Below are 14479 nucleotides of genomic sequence, written 5' to 3'. Positions count from 1 at the left end.
TGTAAAGTCCAGAAAGGTATGGTTAAGCTTATAAAATATGGTAAATGCAGAGCATAACCATGGATAAAGCATGGGAAAACTGCAAAATGACCACGCAAAATGGCTGTGGTCACAGGGAGGACACCCTTTTTTTAACATTTTTTTAATATATAAAATTGGTGTTGCAGTTTACTGTCTTGTAGTGTATTCTAAACCTTGGGGCTATCCAACACAAGCCACAGTTGTCTTTAGTGTGAGTAGCGCATTGACTGCAGAATAACAAGATGATGCTTGTTAAGATCTGTAAGATTTTCTTGCACTTACATTTAAAATAAACATACAACGAAACTGCAAAATGAAACTGATTAACAGGCAATATCAAATGAAGTAGTGCACAACTCTGGCCGTGGGTAAGTATTGTAAAGAATAGTAAGGTATGGTAAACCATATTAATAAACATGTCAAACCAGGGTAAATTATGGTAAATGCTCAGTATAACCATGGGAAAAGCATGGGAAAACTGCAACAGTACTGTGCTAAACTTTTATAAGGGTGTGCACCCCTGATCTAATGTATCCACTGATAATGTGCATTAAAGTCTGCACTCTACAACCACGCACTGAACTAACTAAGCAAAGTATTGCATTGACTCTGGAGCTACGACGGGTTAGGGAGACAAAATTATCAGCGGCTGTTTCTCCTCTAAGCACTACAGAGGACCTTACTGGGCAGGTGCCCAGGGAGCTCAAGCGGACACCTGGAGGGCTGGCCTTTGTCCTACAGGGGCCGGTAATTTGCTGACATCTACTCTCAAGCTCCCGGGTATAAAGAGGCAATTGGCTTGGTTGTAGATCAGAGGATGCCCATCAGAATAAATTAAAAAAAAGGGAACTATCCAGGAGACTCACAGGCTGTATACCTTAAAGTGCACAAGCATCCCTGACCTAACAACATACAAAAGAAAGTGTACATTTTATAATGCATGCACACTCAAAGACAATTATCTTTCCCAATAGACATCACAGTAAAATCAAAAAACCTCCCACAGCGTACCTCAGGCTCGATACAGCAGAACACGTCAGAGCTGGAATAAAATTCAGGGTTTAAGTCTGGAAAGGCAGTCGCGGGATTGAAAATAGTCTTCACTATAGACAAAAACAAGAAACACAGTATGTAAACGACAGCTATCCCATGAAATTCAGAGCAACAAACTGTAGAAGCAGCAGAAAAAAAGATATAGTAACGAACCTGGCCATGGCTTCTGTACTGAACTCTGTTTGTCTTGTGTCGGTTTGTCATGTCTTGTTCAGTGTTGTATGTATTGTAAGAGAACAGGGCATGCTGTTATAGAGTGTGTGTGTGTGTGTATGGGGGCGTGGTTGGAATTTGAGAGTCGCGGGTTGGAATTTGCATAAATGCCCATACTCTAACATGGGTTGCACTTGTTTTGGTCTTGTTTGGTCTTGTTTTGAAGAACGAGGTCGCTATTTTTATGTGAGAAATCTGGCAACCCTGGCTATAAGTAGGGGGGAGGGGGTTGACGAGCCTCGAGGACAAGCCGGCTTGTCGCCTTGTGTGACCACCCCGGGCATCACCCTGGCGACATACCGGCAACATGTCTCCCACTTAGGACGATGTTCTATTTTTCAGGCAACACAAGGGCAACATTTTCAATACCAGCCAATCAAATTTGATAGTAGTGTCACATGACGATAAGGCTAGACCTTAACGTCAGACAGACAGCATATATGATACAATCTGATTCCTGCATTTCATCCAATTAATTATATGCAGTCTGTAGATATGCAATACAGTGTGTATGTGAATAAGCGAATGTTAATGTCCACGATTACAATAACATATTTAAGTTATGGATACAATTCTACAATAATAAAATACACGTGTAGTGTATTTTTTAAAATATGTTTTATTTTAAATGAATTTGCCATGTATGCAGTATGCCTGTCATTGCTACATTAACCCCAAATCATAACACCTTTCATTTTAACAGCAAACAAAGTGAAATTTGTTTTAAAAAATCTCAGGTATGCCTTGCTCTCGTAAGCCTAGAATTAAAATTACAGTATTGAAAACATTATTTAGGATAATGAATACCGATATATTTATTATGTTTGCTATATTAAATATGTAGACCTAACTAAATAATTCTACTAATGTATAACTTGTATTTAATTAAGAAGGAACTACAGGTTTGTTATAATGTAATTAGAATATTTATTGTAGTCTTCCTTCGCAGCATGTTTACGTCTCGTGACAAAAACGTGCATTATGATTGGTTTGCATTACGTTGTTGCCTGTGTGTTGCCAGCTTGTCGACTGCAGGCTTGTCTCTCATGTGACCACCTCAAACTGCAAGGCAATACGCAGGCAAAAAATGTGTTCCTCTTGTTGCCGTCGAGAAAAGCTGCTAGTGTGACCAGGCCTCAGGGACAGAGAGGGGCTGAACGAGAGGGCTGTAGCTGTGAAGCAGTCATAAGACCCAGAGAGTGAGTCTGTGGAGCAAAACAGGGATAGAATAAGCATGATTGAGAGAAAAGACGATACCTGAGAGTGAGAGAGAGTGAGGAGATGATTGAAGAGAACTAGAATTAGGAGTTCATTATTTTGGCATGAACCCCAGCCCAAACAGGGATTCGCTGTTTCTATGAAGAAAATAAACCGGTCAATGTTTGGAATCCCACCTGGTCTCCCCAAGCCTTGTTTCACTCACAGACGCAAAAATCATTACAGTATGTTCTATATGTTCCCTAAAAATATGTTCCACAAGAACTTTCAGTTTGTTCGTATCTGATTAGCTGTACGACATTAGACTGGACTGCGTGAGTGCAATTGGAATCTCAATGATATGTTGAGGACCTAAACGGCTCCTGCAAGGCCGGATTAACCTATACGCAAATAACGCTATAGCGTAGGAGCCCCCAGCAGAATTGGGGCCCCCGCGAGGTTGCTGTTTGTTTGGGACATTTTACAAAAACTGCATCTGGGCGGACGGGCCCACACACACAGGAAGAGAGGCGCAGAGAAGATTGCTTTCTGTTAATGTTGTTCTTTTATGACGGCTAGCTTTTTTATGTCTGTCATCCATATATCATTTTGTGTTCTCACGGATGTTTAAATGTTAATTAAAATGATCACTAGCAACAGTGAGATTTAATTATTATCACTCGTATGTGATTTCTGTCGTACAAGGCAATAAAGACATACACAGTTTAACAAGCCCCATGTCCAGCTAAGATCGGCAGAGAAAAAATCCTAAAGTGCTCAGATAAGTTGTCTAATTCAATTCAAAGGCTTTCTCATTATTATTGATTGGTACTGAAAAAGTGCGTAAATTGAAAACAAAGTAAAAGTTAGGAAATAGCATCTTGAAGGTTTTTAACAGGTTCCTAAGATGTCATGTATGGTGCACTGACATATTTCAAACTTTGCATACGATTCGTATCAAATTAGCTTTTCACTGGGCTTGTTTGTATCCGAATATCTCAAAGGGAGCTCATACAACCCATGAAACATTAAGCAATATGCCAATAACAGCATTCGCCATAATATGCATAGGGCCCCCACGTCCTTTAATCAGGCCATGGGCTCCTGTTTAGCAAGTTAGCACTAGATAGCTATACTGTATTACCCGTAATATATATACTGTACATGTGCGTGACGACGAACTTTGAGAGTATAGTGAGAGTAACTGCATTCATTGACAAATCCGTGTTGCACAAATAACAGATTTCAATGAACGCGTTACTCTAAAAGGCGAATGATTCATTATGGTATTTTCAGTACTAATGGAAGTTCCAAGTCCTGGGGGATCCCCGAGTGGCTCACCTGGTGAAAAAAGGACCACGTGCAGGGTGAGTCATACCATCAGGGGTTTCCGTTGTGGCTTTGCGAAGCCACTAGTCTTTGATGGGAATTCTAGAGGGAGCACTGCATTGGCTTTGACGCTCCCGTGGGTTAGGGAGGCTGTGTATACAGTGTATGTAGGCATTGTTTGCTGAGTAAGTACAGTTTTTAAGATTTTCTATTTCATATGTGAACTTTTGAATTATGTAGTATGTCTTATGCCCAGGATGAAATCTGTCTATAATCTATAAGAGGTAACTAATTCTGTGTAGTATATAATTTATTTTTATATATAAAAATAAAATAAATAAATAAATAAATATGCTATTAATAAAACTTCAGTAATTGTAAAAACTGTTAATTTTTTTTTCTTGGAATATTAAGAATTGACAAAAGCCTCGGCTGACCTTTGGATTATATAGGGTATACACCTGCTTATGAATAAACAAGAACAAAAATTAAACAAGAAAGCATGCGTGTGTGTCACACTGATGGTTAGTTATTAGTGGAAACAGAAATTGCGTCAGAACACTGCGTGTCCGATTGAATTAGGCACACTCTCATTTCCTGTCAAAAAGATCGCCGGCTCTGCATCTGTCATTGATTGTAATTCAGGTCACACTGGAAACACACTCTGGTTTCAGCCATGGGTTTGTGGAAATACTCAGAACACCTGCTGATTCAGCAATAAAGTCCTATTAACGTCAACGTCCCTTCAGTTCCTTAAGAAGCAAGGTACTTTGTAATCAGAGTGAAACTGCATTGCGGTGATCCTTCTAAGTTGTGGTGAACCACAGGTGCTGTCCTGGCCTGTGATCCAGTTTCTTATCTTTCCACTGCTGTTATGCTATCTACGAGCCTCTGTGTTTCCTATTGAATCCAGCATTACAGATGCTAAGCAGTTCAGCAGGCAACATGCTTGGCCGATACCCACTGCTTAACATCCTGACACGCAGCCTCAGCTAACAGTATCCAAGCAGTGTGGGAGAGCAGCGCCGTGCTGGAGGGGTATTTAGAGGGGTACTCGCATCAAAGGGCACCCTGCTCGTCTCCTTGCCCCGTCTTTCTGGGAATTACCTACCCCAGGAAGGTATGTGCTTAGGCATAACCAGGACACAGTGCCTCTATCAGACCCCTTTTCTTGGATTTACATTGTACACATACTGAAGAGTTTAATACTTCATGTCTATAGGATTGTCACCTGGCAAGATACCATTGTAATATAACTTATATGGTTTTAAAGTTTCTGCAAGTATTGCACAGTCATGTTACATTTTATATTGTTTACTTTCTTCTTCTTCTTAGAAATGATCAATTATATTTTCAAGTTCTCTTATAATTATATTCACATATTAATTTACTTATCTTTTATATAAGATGGTTGTTACCAAGTTCATGCTGAAAAATGTTATCGTAAGCTTACATTTCCTTCCTTGAGCTAAAGCATGTAGGGGCAGGGAAGATGGCTGTTTGGTTCACACAGTGACAGAGTAAATGAGGAAGCTTGTGTGCCTGCAGCTAAAACTACCTTGGGGGATGTAAACAAACTAGTATGCCAAAAATGTCTGGTTTCTGACGAGGCAGAACTATATAGCTAAACTATTGAAGATTACAATCAACATTCTCCCAGGAATATTATCTTAAGAGTATTGAACATGATTTCCAAAAGCTTTAAGTTACATTACAACCCCTCCTCTTGGACAGCAAACAAAAGAACACTTTGCTTTGAGAACCAACCAGAGTATTTTTTTTTCCATCTGTTTTATTTTCTGTTCCAACAAATCCACCACTGTGCTGTTTGTGGACACTTTCACATATCTGGGGCATACATCGCCTCCAAATCTTTTGATCCCCACAATGAAGTGATTAGAAATATGATTAAGTCATGTCTAGGTGCCTCATGTGACATGAGATCACGTCTTGCTCTTAGACCTCCAAACTTTGATCTCTGTTAAATGTTTTTTGGTCACTTGTTTGCTTGTTATTTTGCTAATTAATACAACAATTAGCCTTTATTTAAAAACAAATAAACCTGGGTTACCATAAAGTCTCATCCGGAGGGAACATTAGCATTTCTTTCTGCATGATATAGAAAATACATGTCAAGAGGTACAACATGGCTATGCAGTTCAAAACTAACAGTGACCCTCACAGTTTTTTCAAATACATTGTGATGCTCTCTGGAAAGATTCATTCAACTATTACGGCTCTTTGGGAATGTGTTTTAAATAGGGGTCATTACCTTGAATTTGTTCATTAATTTTGTTGAAATTGTATTAGTATGTAAGCCTCAGTTAGATGAATCATCCTGTTTAGGAGAATTAGCAGACATGCAAGACATTCACACAGTAGTCATGCATCAGACAGAGTACTTATACAGTACAGGCTTTGAAGGTACAAGGGGGCTGAAATTTCTTCAGGTCCACAGCTGGGAAAAGACTGTAGCTCTGCCAAGGTCTTCAAGAACCACACCACAAAACGAATTACAATATTTCAAAGACACAGCCACTTCCAATCTTACAAAAACTGTATTGCCTATATTTGTGTTCTGTAAGTATGGGAGGATTTTTATGAACCTTATATATATATATATATATATATATATATATATATATATATATATATATTAATGCCTGGGTGATAGCCATCTTGCAAGACATTCGGTTATGTTGATATTATATATATATATATATATATATATATATATATATATATATATATATATATATATATATATATATATATATATATGTATATACGCCTTGTGAAAGTTGCAGTTTGAAGCAGCCAAGAAATCAGTATACTTACGCAAAAATAGATGCCTAGTAGATTGGTAGCAAATAGTAAAGATGGCTGGGGAAAGTTTGCTTCATCGCGTTTGCTTCATCGCGTTTGCTTCCCCTCCCCTTCTAACTTTTCCCAAGGTTATATTATGCATTTTCAAAAGCTTACTTTGGTTTGTCCGGTTTTTTATTTGCTTTACCATACCTCTCTGGGGTGTGCTTTACCAAGCTTTTACTATGCTTTACTGCTCCTTGAAGAGGCTTTAATTTACTGACAGAGACATACTTAACCCAGACTTCACCTGATGGACCCCTTCCTCAGAGAGGATGTGCGTCAGTCAGGGTTCAGAATTACTGGCCCGCCAGGTTGGTCCAGTTTATTATGGAAATATGTCAACATTACAGAAAACACCCATTAACACTGACACTGACTGGCACTGACTGGCACCTATGTTGTCAGCTTTTCTCAGGAACACAATGAGGGTTTAGAGCAGCCTCCTTTCAATCTGTTCAGCAGGCTGGGTGTAGGGAAGCTCAGCACAAACGGATAAACAGAGAACCTCAGTCTCCAGTGCTGTCAATTCCCCCATGTACTGTGGCACCATCAAATAATTCTGCCTACATTTCAGTTGTGTAAAAAACAAAGTCCCCAGTAAAGCTATTTGATCAATCTGTACTCTGCTGGGATAAGCATTTTACAACACTGGTGAATTGCCCTGGGTATAGAATGGGTTACCTAGAAATGTTGTTGCTGCTGAATTTTTAAGGTTCATTTAAGACCTGACTTGACAAAGTTTTAAGATCAACTATGTACCAGGTCTTTGATTGTAATATAAAATATGCCACTATGGTTGTTGCCAGGCATACGTGAAGTTTACAACAACAGACAGCATGATTTTGAAACTGTTCAGCATCGCTCACAGCTGCCTCTTCAGAATGATAATACGCCTGCCCATAAAACTGGAGGTGTGTCTTTTGAACATACAATTACTGGGACAGGCTGGGAAAAAACAAACTAACTGAAAACAATGTAACTATCTGATTTGATTTACTGGACAGAAAGAATAAAAAAAAAAAAGTTTAAAGTTTAGGGCACAAACAAAGTAAGAAAGGAGACATATTACCTGTGGCGACTCCATTGTTCTTATAATTCTGTATGTAAATGTCTCCGAAGTAGTCTGTTCCCACCTGTGGATTAAATTAAAACAAGGTTTAGGGAAAAAAAGAGAAACTGTATTTTTTGTTACTCTAAATCATCATGTTGAAGATCAACTGCATTTAGCATGCAAGGTCTAAAAGAACCAGACTAGTAGGTCACTACTTCAAATAGTTTCTGAGATATGAGGGTTTGACACTGTGGCCAATTTTTTTCTAGCACGATTGAACTTAAGAGAAGCACAGAATGCAGTTCTGTAGCAAGTATGAACCCAATAGCTAGAAGCGTTTGCTCTCCGTCATCCAGAAACCAAAAAGTCACATGACCCCAATATGACAGCCATTTAAGGTCACAGGTCAAAGTGAACGGTGGCATTATAGTTTTCATAACACTGAAAATATGAAGGTGCCACCTGAAATGGTTTATGAGAGAGTAGGAGTTTAAGTACCTTAGTTCTGCATTTTAATGACATTATGCATTAGTTACAGTGGTTTTATAGGAGCCAGTAAGCAGTACCACCAAAGGTAGAGGTTGAAAATAGTGCCTGTGTGTCTAACCTGACAGACCATGGCTGTTCTGGTCTCTAGACAGCCAGCCTGGATGCATTGGTTGACCCCTTTACCCCCATAGCTGTATAACATGTGCCCATGGATGGTCTCTCTGGCTATGGGCAAGCGTGGCGTCTGGCTGTGTGGTAGAAGACGAGAAGATCAGAGTGAGATCAGGCTGCACTGGAACTGAGGCAGAAACCCTATATATCATCAAAGCTGCTGCTGCACTGCACACCAGTAGAAATTAATCACATGAGTTACTTGTTACTAGTTTTGTAACATTAACAGTTTGATTTTCTTTGCACAAAAAATGGTGTCAACTGCATTTTGGTGTGAAGACCTTGATACCAATTATTATTAGTGAAATGTCTCTCTTTGAATTCATTTTTAAATGTAACTTATTGTGCTGTTAATCTGCAAAACATTTTAAACTAGGAGTTTGGGAGTTTGAGGGCAAATTACTACACACACCCCTCCTACATATGTGCAATTCAACCGCTTTTTTCTTCCGGTGTTTGCAGTGGGTTTATACTGAGGACATAACTTTATGGATATTCCTGACTGAATCTTTTAATAAAATGCAACTACAGAAATGAAATCCATGACATAAACATTAAATACTAAAATGGTAATGGAGAGAAAGCACATTTCTCTGAGTTTGAGGGGCACTTTGCAATTAAACCATCTGCAGACTTTAAAGATCAAGGAGTTTCTTGTTAACTCTTGGGCATGTTAAAATAATTTAGAAATACTAAAGAAAATATAATGCATTCTAGATGACTAGAACTGTTTTTCAATGTCATTCAACTCTGAAGACATTGAAAAAGACTTCTAGTTGAAATGTTTGATACTGAATTTATTACATTCCTTTTAGTATTTATAAATTCAGCACTACTGAGTGTTCAATAGTTATGGATCTGAAACATATTTAACCTGTCTTAATATCTTCAAATTCAAATAATGCAATACAGTAATACCCAGTAAGAAGTGCACAGCACAATGTTTTACTGGGGTATTTACATAGGGATCTATGCATTCCCTGGCTCACAGGAAGTTTGAATTGCCTGAAGCTGTGAATATCCTTGTGGGCTTCATCTTAAATGCGATAAACGCACAAAAAACAATGACTAATGTGAAACTTCACCATCTTCCTTTTTTAAAAGACTGTAATACATTATTACTCATGAGAAAACGTAGGAATAACATAACAGTGGCCTGGCCTCATTCCAGGCGGTTCAATGGGTTCTTTTGACTTCATTGCCAGGAGTCTGATCAACTTGTTTTTGTCAGAATTCCTGTTCTTATCAAAGACTAATATGATTACAGTGTATGCTCTTTGTTCTCAAAACTACAATGAATGTGTAATTCTGCACAAACTCACTTTATCTTATTGTGGTCTAGACATGAGAGGAACTGTTGACTCTTGCTGCCCTGCTCTCTGCCTGCCAGTTAGCCTGTTTCCTGGTGTACCCGACAAAATAATTCAATGAACCTTACCTGTTTTGTATTTCCATTTGCTACTTAGGTCTCAAATGTGCAGTTATGAATGAAACATATGTTACAGCAAACGTGTTTTCATTTTAAAACTACCGTGAACAATATTTTAAGCGCAGCACAGAAACCAGGACCAGAGGGCACAGTTGGAAAACAAATGCAGACAGACTTAGGGCACAAAGTAGGAGACAATTACAGAGAGGGGTGAGTGGATGGAATGGGTTACCTAGCCATGTTGTTGGTGCTGACTCAATTTGATCCTTTGAACATTTTGAGATCAAACAGATACTAGGAACCGGACAAGCACTGACAGGCCAAATATCCATCTCTTGTTTATACAAATTCTTATGTTCTCTGCTTCCAAGTAGCCATTCTTTTTTTAAGTACTGTGTGTACTGTATGTGTAAAACGTGTTTGTGTTTTAACCGGGAAACAGCTTAGCCATCCGACTGTATAGTCTAGGAAACCTGTGTTCAGTTTTAGTTTACTGCTCTAAAATTGAGCTAGGTTTTTGTTTATTTTTTATTTTATTTTGTGTAAGCAACCGCGCATTTAAACCCAGTCCTCTGTGTGACGGTCAGTTTTCGTGCCGAAAAAGAACTCGGAGATGCTCAGCTCCGTTACAATATATATATATATATATATATATATATATATATATATATACTGTATATAATATATATATATATATATATATATATATATATATATATATATATATATATAAAGAGAGAGAGAGAGAGAGAGAGAGAGAGAGAGAGAGAGAGAGAGAGAGAGAGAGAGAGAGAGAGAGAGAGACAATGGTCTATTTTTTTAGAACAATAGAAAAGTGCATGGATGTGCAAAAAACACACTAAAGGAAATGAAAGAAATGAAAAAATAATCCATGGTCAAAATCCATTGTTATCTCTTATCACTAGCAACGTCATTGTTGCTTCAATATAACTGACAGAAATAAGATGTTTGTATAGAAGTATGATATACTGTGCAAACCACTGGAAGTACAATGACCAGCATGCACAGCATATGGAATAACTGGCACTGGGACAAACATGAGTTTTTCATTTTTGAACTTCTTTCAAAATGTTAAATATTTGTACCATATTATAGTACAAAAAGACTACACATTTTACCCAAAATAAAGGAGACATCATTAATGCATGGTTTCATTTCATAATGAGTGGTGAGGAGAAATCCAATTAGTTATTTCAAATTATGTAGAAAAAAAACAAGAATAAAATAAAATATTTTAGTTAACGACAATTAAACAACAATTGCTTTTGTCACCCACAACTGCTAAACAAAAAATAGGCCATTACTAAAGGTAGCACGCTGCTGAAATACACCATACACTTTTTTGAATGAAACCCTTATTCTTCATCACAGGGGGGTTTGCATGGACATATGGAATGTACACCTATGAAAAAAGAATGAGAGATTTGACACTAGCAATATTAATAGAATGAGGGGGGCAGTCACCAGTGTATTAGTCCTGCTGACTCTTCTCCCCTGTGTCATTGTGTCACTCCTGACTCTTTCCAATGCCAATGGGATGTCAGTAGCTACATATTAATATCTTGGGAGAGGATAACTACCAGACAGGGAGTGGCTGTAATTCTGCTTCAGCATGTCAGCTGCCACTTACTGTACTATCACTGAATATCATCAAGTTAAACCCAATGCCACATGAAAATGACCTACAATCACAGGCAAATCTTCCTTAATTTAAGCTACGATGACAGTACATTCCACGTATACTGTAGCATATGGCTGTGTACTACAGGCATGCACATTTTTGTAATTTTTACAAATAGCAGTGACTCTTAATTCAGTTTACTCTGTGCCATTTGTTGTCAGGTATTTGATTAGTATTTACTTATTTAGCCTCAAAATGCTTCTTTATAAAGACTGATTTAAAGATTGCAACCGCCTCTCCGGTATATTTATCAAAGATTTCTTAATCACTGATCAATGCAGTTTAAAAGTACCGAGAGCTCTTTTTCTAACCCAGAATTGTCATCTTGTACTTTTTTGTCACAGCACTGATCTCAAGGGGTATGTACTGTATCTTTTAAAATTAAGCATTTGAGCAATGCATGAGGTATTTCATGCATTGCTCAAATGCTTAATTTTTAATGATCCACACCCCTTGAACAAAAAAGAAAAGAAAAATAATGTCTTCTATATTAACCGTTACATAAAACTAACTTAGATAGGGATTCATGTTTACCACTTGAAGTTATTAAAATCTTTACACTCAATTGATACATGTTTCCTATAGCAGCTCTTAATAACCATGTGAGTTTTGTGTCTGTTTTTAGACAAGTATCATATATTCTACAAATGGATGGATATACAATGACCCACTTTCACAGCATGTGGAATAACTAGTGCTGGGACACACATGTTTCTTTCATGTTCAAATATTCTTACAAAATCTGAACAAACACTTGAAAACAAATGTATTTTCATATATTGATGCAAAATGAAAATGCAACAGTCTAAGTTTTACATCAATAACTCATTGGGTACATACATAATGTTATTTACATTTTACATACTGAACAGATTGTTGATTGTTTGAGTAGTATTGTTCCTTGGGAGAATAAAATACTGAGCTCAAGTCATGTGATTTCATAAAAACGGCAGGTGCTCAGTGTTTGGTATTTGAGTTGAGTTAAAATTGCCAAAATGAGTTGATTAAGAATCTGTATAAATAGCCATTTGAAAAGACATCATTTTAATTAACACAAGAACAGTGAAAGATACAACCATGCCCCGCTTGAGTAATGATCGCCTAGTTGCTATCAGCATTATTGAAGGTGGCCTGTCTGTGAGAGAAGTTGCTCGGAGAATGAGATGTTCTGCTCAACAATCAACAGACTAGTCCAGAGAAACCAGGAAACTGGCTCTGTGAGGGACAGGCCATGTCTTGGAGGGCAGAGGGTCACCAGACCAGCCCACCACGTCATGGTGAGCGTTATGCTGACTGTTGCGTGTTCAAGCCAACCGGTGGGGTGGTGGAAGTGTGATGATGTGGGGAGGCATCTCCTTTAAAACAAGAAAGTCTTTGGTGCAGATTGAGGGCAACCTTACTGCTCAGTGAAACATTGATGAAGTCCTTGAGGCAACAGTTTTTCCATTCCTACAAGCCAATCCGGAAGTGTCAATTTTCCAGCAGGACAATACAAGACCACACAGTGCTAGGATTACTATTGCATGACCTCAAGAAAACAATTTCGAGATCTTGCCGTGGCCAGCTTTTTCTCCCGAGTCCAGTAGAACATCTGTGGGACCAAATCGCCAGTGCCATCCACAGGAGACAACCGCGACCAGCCAACCTTTGCCATCTGGCTGAAGAGTGGCGGAACTTCCCACAGCAGTCTATCCAGAGGCTGATCAGGTCTATGCATCAACGCTGCCAGGATTGTGTTAATGCTCAGGGAGGTCATATCCAATAATAACTTTGTAATGTTTTAATTTTGACAGTGTGTCACGTTTCATTCACAAAACTTATCATGATTCTTTGATCTGTATTTTTATTCACATTTTCTGTGATCTTGTTTGATATCTATGTTTAAAATATTTGATGAAATCCATTAGACCTGAGTGTTGCATTTCTTTTGTGCATCAGTATATATCACAGTAAAAAGAACAAACCATTTTACCCATTAAATATAGGAGAGAAACATGATTTATACATTTGTTTCATTTGCAAGATGTCTTTTTGATACAGATATTAATTCTGTTATGTGAACACATGGTCATTTTTGCGAATACATTTCAAATATTTTTCCAGCACAAGAAATAACTACCAGTAACATATTCATGTTACTAGTTCCAAGGATATAGCCTTCACCATGTCCTATGAGCTACTCTAGAGTTTTTGTGCAAATGAATAGCTACGCCAGCTTTTACCTCAATTGCGATATCAAAGGGAGATCATTACAGCCAATACTTTAAACTCAGCACAAAAACCAGGGCCAGAGGACACAGTTGGTATTTAAGTAGAGACAGAGTTAGGACAGAAGGTAGGAGACAATGGTAAGGGTAGGAATGGGTTACCAAGGGTTACAAAGTTATGTTGTAAATGCTGAATCATTGCGATCCTTTAACACCCAACTTGACAAAGTGTTCCATCAACTGCTTGGCACTGGATGAGCTTTCCTCCCCTCATCTGTAAATGTTCCTAAGTTTCTTATGTCTTATCCCAACCCCTTCCCCATCTCCTGTGCCACCCAGCCTCCTGTGTGTGTATTCCTAACCTCACCAGGTCAGTCATGCAGGAGCCAGCAACCACCATATCAAAAACCACAGCACTAGAACCTCCACAAGACATGTTTTCCATCGACTGACCCCTCTGGAAAATATACAAAAATAAAAACACATGGTTTGAAAAAAGGAGAAGTTCCTGATTTAAATACATTATGCATTGCAGAGGGCTGTTTTTGTTAATTTATTTTTAAATACAACAAATACAAGTGTGTGTTGACACCTTGTTTGATCCTGAGCTTTATTGACACATGAGATAAATGTCTAACAGGCTTCTGTCACAGACAAATACTGTAGCTAGGTAAAGAAAACAAGGTTAGCATGTTTCTGCTGAAACTTTGGTCCACTGAATTATTGTTCTCATATTGACTATACCAACT

The 14479-nt window shown here is 38.2% G+C and overlaps 1 protein-coding gene across 1 annotated transcript; it reads right to left on the bottom strand.

Moving 5' to 3' along the window:
* Positions 1-2331: 2331 nt before the first annotated feature.
* Positions 2332-14184, bottom strand: LOC131737403 (ribokinase-like). The gene is made up of 4 exons (XM_059025960.1): positions 14093-14184; positions 8340-8469; positions 7751-7814; positions 2332-2492 (listed from the first exon to the last, which is right to left on the bottom strand). Exons 1-4 carry the CDS (start codon positions 14173-14175, stop codon positions 2332-2334), a joined length of 438 nt encoding a protein of 145 aa, XP_058881943.1. The 5' UTR covers positions 14176-14184.
* Positions 14185-14479: the final 295 nt, after the last annotated feature.

This window comes from Acipenser ruthenus, chromosome 6 (genome assembly GCF_902713425.1).
Source record: "Acipenser ruthenus chromosome 6, fAciRut3.2 maternal haplotype, whole genome shotgun sequence".
Lineage (NCBI taxonomy): Eukaryota > Metazoa > Chordata > Actinopteri > Acipenseriformes > Acipenseridae > Acipenser > Acipenser ruthenus.
This window is presented reverse-complemented; position numbering and strand designations above follow the sequence as displayed.